Here is a 6,550-nt window from a genome sequence, read left to right on the forward strand (position 1 = left end):
CGTTTTTTGTTAAAGTAGTACAAAATGTCAAAAATTAGAAGGAAAGTCACAGTGGAAAATACGAAGACCATATCTGAAAGCACATCCCGAAGACCCAGTGTCTTTGAAAGACTTGGACCCAGCACTGGCAGTACAGCAGAGGTGAGTTGTCACTTGTAGTTTCAGGGATTCTCTTGCAATCCTTTTTTAAAAATACCGATTTTGTATAATAAAGGTGAACTGGTTGTATGTATGTTGGTTCAGTACATTTTTAAAAAATATGTTTCATTAAAAGACTTGAAAAGAGTGATAGGGTTTGTGAGTTTGTTTGTGGGGTTTTTTTCTCTGATGTTTTATTATTTGGGGAGTAATGTATATCTCAGGTTAGCTGCAATTTTGATAGCATTTATTTTAATTTTCCACTAGCATCTTTTGTCCAGAAATAAATATGAAATTTACATAGTAATATCTGTCTCTTAGACACAGTGCCGTAACTGGCTGAAGACTGGCAACTGCCTCTATGGAAACACATGTAGATTCGTACATGGCCTTTCACCCCGTGGTAAAGGTTATAGCAGCAATTACAGAAGGTAAATTGAGAATTTTGAATTGTTCATATACAATTAGAAAATGGCTTTTATAGTTTATCTACTATAAAAATCTGAAATAAAACCATATATTTGATCAGATTTTCTATCTTGGTAGTAGTCTTGTTGATGTAATCAAAGATAGATAAGATCTTTTTAGTTTTAAATTCAAGGTTAATAAAATATTTGCTTTAAAGTTAACTTCTTTGTTCAATATTTACTGTTTTGACAATAGATCTTTTTTATAATATATGTGTGGCTTACTTAACCCTCCCAATTATGTATTAAACTGCTGCTAAGACAGAATTTTATTGAAATTTAAATAGGATATAATTTTAGCTTTTTAAGATGTTCTAAATTTGAATCTTGATGACAAAAGATAATCTAATGCGAACTCTGAAGGTTAAAATGCATTTGCCAAATCCTTATCGCAGTGTATTAATGTAAATGAAAATATGTATTTATATAAGGATAAATGGAGCTATTTTGAATATCATATGCCTTTAATAATGGCAGTACTAAATTAATCTTTCCTAATAAAGACCTTTTATTTTTCTTTTGGTTTCCTTATGATGATTTTATTATGGTTGGTGTTTAAAGATGTAGCTTATGTAAAGATTGTCACAAAAAGTTTAAACTTGATTGGTAAAGAAATAATTTATCTAGTTTTAAAATTGGGTGTACTGATTGCTTTGGCTATAGGAATAGTATAAAAATTGAACATTAGGATTTGGAGATTTTTTGTGTGTATATATAGGTTTTCAAGTTTAATTGCATTTAATATATTTTATTGATTTCAGAGGAAGGGAGAGGGAGAGAGAAACATCAGTGATGAGAGAGAATCATTGATTGGCTGCCTCCTGGGGATCGAGCCCACAGTCTGGGCATGTGCCCTTGACCAGAATTGAACCCCGGACCCTTCAGTCCACAGGCTGATGCTCTATCCATTGAGCCAAACTGGCTAGGGCTCCAGTTTACTTGAATTTAAAATTCAAACTTTCTGTTCACTTAAATGTTTTATATTTTCGTTTACTTGTGATGCTGAATATTGTCTTATTTGTGTTTAGATTGTCATTTGTCTTTTCTGTTAATGAGGGGAGATTAGTCTTCATAAGTTTAATTACCTGTATAAACACATACGTGGTAAACTATTTCAGTAATATTGTTTTGTTTATATTATTACTACACTTTTAATAATTATTTAATTCATCTTTGAAATTTATTACTAACTGAAAAATTTTATACAGGAGACAGTTTTGAGGAAAATGGCAAAGAAATTTGTCTAAAGTGGAAAAAAATAGTATCATACTAGACTTAGCATAAAGGAATTTTTGTTACAATTTTGCTCTTTTGTGTATTTTTTCTTTTATCTGATAACTTGTATTTGTGTAATTTACTTTATTTGTAGGGAAGAAATATAGTCATAATGTGATTCAAAGAAGGAAAGAAAAGCAATGTATTTCAGATAATGCTTATTTAGTCAAAAGACGTTTAAGTCATTTATTGAGCATTCATGGTATATATATAGAGTACTCTGTTAGGTGCTGTTTAGGATAGAAACAGATTTACAATAAATTTTTGTTATATGCAGAAAACTAAGACAAAAATTTACATGTACATAATTATAATTTAAAGGATTTATGTACTGGTTTATAATAAGAATTCCATTTTTTAAATATATATATTTTTTATTCATTTCAGAGAAGAAGGGAGAGAGAGAGATAGAAATATCAATGATGAGAGATAATCATTGATTGGCTGCCTCCTGCATGACCCCTACTGGGGAACGAGCCCACAACCTGGGCATGTGCCCTTGACCAGAATGGAACCTGGGACCCTTCAGTCGGCAGGCCGACACTTTCCACTGAGCCAAACCAGTTAGGGCTAAGGAGTTCCATTTAAGTTAAGCTTTAACTGTTAAAACATTTAATATAGATATATAAAATAAACATGTAAATGTTAATTAGATCCTTTAAAGTGAGTTAACAAATTATTTCTTCACTATGTGATTTGTATTAATGACTGATACATTAAAGGAATTGATATGATCGATCAACTGTTACTTGAAATAGATGTGAATATTTATGTGATTTGTATTTATCGTTTGAAGATATTATATATAATATTTTTTAATGGCTAAAGAGGGGCATATTCTTTAACTTATATTGCCTTCTTTTTTAAATGTTCTGGGAATATTCTTTAAAGGCAGTATGTTTTCTATCTCTGTTTTGTTTTTCCTACTTAGTAATGGTGTGAAATAATTGAACAGCCATTTATCAAATTTCCAATTTAAATTATAAAGCCTTACCAGTGTTGAATATAAATGTGGGTATTTTTTTAAAATCCAGAGCAGAATATAAAATCACTGTCTAAAATATTGCTATGAATCATTTCTTTTTATTATGAAATAATTTTAAATTTAAGAAAAGTTATAAGAATTACACAAAACTTCTCTATTTAACTTTGATTCTTAAGAGGCATAAAGTATTTTCTCAGTTGTTGATGTTGCATCCAACTAAATATATGTGTAGATGATTATACTGTTGCTTTTAGATTAATTTTGCAGTGCCATGGCTTAAAACTTTATCTTCCTACTTTTTTGTTTTCAAATATATCTAATACAGGGTGGGGCAAAAGTAGGTTTATGGATGTGAGTACTCAAAACACAGAGTTTACTCTTGTTTATTATTTATTAGTTATTGTATTTTCCACATGAATAACTGTAAACTTACTTTTGTTACACCTTGTATATTTATGTGATTAAATTGTTAATTACTAATTGTTTTTTTCTCAGCTCAGACATAGTTTCTTATTCATGTTATCAGTACCTGCCCCCCCATGGAATTTTAAAGTATACATTGGATTGGTATTGGGAGAAAATTTGTTAAATGATGCTCATATTACTTATGTTAATATTAAACTGAACCAAATTAATTATTTTTTCTGAAATTTAGGAGCCATGGGCAGTTAGAAAAATTATATTGAGATTTTTGAGTTTATTTCTGCAAATATACTCTTATAAAATGATATATAAATATAGATTTTTGCTGTTTTGTTTTTGTTTTGTTTTTAAAGGTCACCAGAAAGACCTACAGGGGATCTTAGAGAAAGAATGAAGAACAAGCGCCAAGATATGGACACTGAATCTCAGAAACGAAATACAGAGGAGTCATCCTCACCTGTTAGGGTAGGAATAAATTTCCCAAAGTAAAGTTAAATTTCAGTAGTGACCTATTATTTATGTTCCATTTTAAATATTATCTTGTGTGGTAAATATATGGTAAATGTGTACTATTGCATTACAGTGTTCTGTATAGATAATGTAATTTAGAGAAAAAAAGTCCTCCGGCAAAACTCATAATTCTGATTGTTTCACTTCTTGGTGGTAGTTAAGGTGAAGAAAATTTATTGGTAGAGCTCAAGCTGAACTTCTTAAGGTTTCTTTACCTTGGTAGGGGTCATGAATATCTAAACATATTCTTAAGTTTTCAGAGTTCAAGCCAACCATCATATTCTGCCTGCTTCCAAGAATGAAAAGGCTTAAAATAGAACACTTAAAACAATGAAAGTAAGGCATAGTGGTAACAGAAACCGAACTAGAAAATTTAGGTAAAGTAAAGCTCATGTGACCACAAAATTTAGTGATGAATTCCTGGCAGTTAAGCTAAAGAGAAACACAATTTATGATGTAGTAATTGGATAGAAGGACACAGGTGTTTGCTAGGAATGGAAGTCTTTTCCAAAGCTTCTCCCCCCGCCCCCAAGAAATGTAACATTTATTGAGATATAATTCAAACTAGAGGCCCGGTGCATGAAATTCGTGCACCGGGGAAGGGGGAAAGGCCCTCAGCCCGGCCTGCAACGACGCCAGCGTCCCTCCGCGCAGCTGGGGTCCCTCCCCTCCCTCCACGTGGCTGGGGCGCGGACGCTGGACTCACGTTGCCAGGGTGACACCGCCAGGGTGCCGCCATCTTTGTCATGGAGTGACAGTCAATTTACATATTACTCTTTTATTAGATAGGGTACTGTACCATTCACCCATTTAAAGTATACACTGGTGAGTTTTCGTATATTCACAGTCATCCAACCATCACCACCATCAATTTTAGAACATTTTCATCACTTCCAAAAGAAACCCCATGTCCTTTAACAGTCATCCTCTTATCACTCCAACTTACCTGAAACCCTAGGCAACCACTATTTGACTTACTATCACTGCAGATTTGCCTGTTTCAGATATTTCATACAATAATGCAGCCATACAATATATTTTTGTGTGTGTGATTAGCTTCTTTCACTTAGCATAGTGTTCTCAAGGTTCATGAAAGATTATAGGGTGTATTCGTATTTTATTCCGTGTTTTTGCCAAATAATATTCCATTGTATTAACATATCACATTTTGTTTACTCATTCATCAGTTGATGATCATGTGGGTTACTGATGATCATGTGGGTTGTTTCCACTTTCTGACTATTATGAATAATGCTGTTATGAATTATGAACATTCATATACAAGGTTTTGAGTAGACATATTTTTCATTTCTCTTGGGTTTACTAGTATATCTAGAAGTAGAATTGCTGTATCATGGCTTAAACCTTTTTTAACCTCTGTGTTTAACCTTTGGAGGAACTGCTTGATTGTTTTCCAAAGCAGCTGTACCATTTTACATTCTTGCCAACAGTGTACAACGTTTCTAATTCTCTACATCTTTGCCAATAGTTGTTGTTATCTAACTTTTTGATTATAGCCATCTTAAATGGGTGTGAAGTGGTAATCTCATTGTAGTTTTGATTTGCATTTTCCTGATGGCTAAATAATGTTGATCATCTTTTCATGGGCTTATTGGCCATTTGTATATCTTGTTTGGAGAAATGTCTATTTAGATCTTTTACCCATTTTTTTTTATTGTATTGTCTATTGTTGATTTATAACAGTTCTTTATTTTGGATATAAGTTTCTTATATATATGATTTGCAAAAACTTCTTTCATAGTATGGGTTGTCTTCATGTTTTTGATGGTATCCTTTAAAGCACAAATGTTTTTAATTTAGTGAAATTCAATTTATTTAAATGTTTGTTGTCTAGGTGTCATTTAAGAAACCATTGTCTAATTCAAGGTCACAAAGATTAATGCCTATGTTTTCTTCAAAGAATATTAGAGTTTTAGCTCTTACATTTAAATCTTTGATCTATTTTGAGTTACTTATTATTTATAGTACTAGAGGCCCAGTGCAAAAATTCATGCACAGGTAGGGTCCCTAGCAGCTGCCAGCTGCCGGCGGGGGCCTCCCTTCCCCAGCTGCCAGCCGGGGCCTTCTTTCGTTCTGCGCTGCCCCCTGGCGCACGTCATAGCAAGCAATCAAACTCCCGAGGGGACACTGCATATTATGCTTTTCTATTATTATTTACTAGAGGCCTGATGCACGAAAATTCATGCACTCAGGGAGGTCCCTCAGCCCGGCCTGCGCCCTCTTGCAGTCCGGGACTGCGCGAGGGATGTCCACCTGCTGGCTTAGGCCCGCTCTTTGGGAGATCAGGCCTAAGCTGGCAGTCAGACATCCCTTTGGCAGCCTGGGAGCCCTTGGGGGATGTCCGATTGATGGTGCGGGACACGGGCCTAAGCCGCAGTCGGACATCCTTAGCACTGCGGAGGAGGCGGGAGAGGCTTCCGCCACCGCCACTGCATTCGCAGCCATCCATCCGCCCGGCTTGTGGCTAAGCGGAGCTCCCCCTGTAGGAGCGCACTGACCACCAGGGAGCAACTCCTGTGTTGAGCATCTGCCCCCTGGTGGTCAGTGCGCATCATAGCGACCAGTTGTTCCCGATGGTCCTGCCGTTCGGGTCAATTTGCATATTATCCTTTTATTATAAAAGACTAGAGGCCTGGTGCACAAAAATTTGTGCACTCGGGGGTAGGGGGTGGTCCCTCAGCCCGGCCTGTGCCCTCTCGCAGTCTGGGACCCCTCGGGGGATGACCACCTG

General features: G+C 35.1%; 1 protein-coding gene across 11 annotated transcripts in view; it reads left to right on the forward strand.

Moving 5' to 3' along the window:
• Positions 1-6,550, forward strand: part of ZC3H13 (zinc finger CCCH-type containing 13) — a 135,337-nt gene that overhangs the window by 5,078 nt on the left and 123,709 nt on the right. For 8 of the 11 annotated variants that reach the window (XM_014535742.1, XM_014535744.1, XM_014535745.1 and 5 more), the window contains exons 2-4: positions 16-141; positions 460-569; positions 3,642-3,753. The exons of 1 other annotated variant lie outside the window; for it this stretch is intronic. In XM_014535742.1, coding sequence (XP_014391228.1) covers positions 25-141; positions 460-569; positions 3,642-3,753 — 339 coding nt within the window. In that variant the 5' untranslated portion in view covers positions 16-24. The remainder of the gene's footprint in view (positions 1-15; positions 142-459; positions 570-3,641; positions 3,754-6,550) is intronic. 2 more of the 11 variants (XM_014535743.1, XM_014535747.1) reach the window with 1 other exon arrangement.

Source organism: Myotis brandtii, unplaced genomic scaffold (assembly GCF_000412655.1).
Source record: "Myotis brandtii unplaced genomic scaffold, ASM41265v1 scaffold15, whole genome shotgun sequence".
Classification (NCBI taxonomy): domain Eukaryota; kingdom Metazoa; phylum Chordata; class Mammalia; order Chiroptera; family Vespertilionidae; genus Myotis; species Myotis brandtii.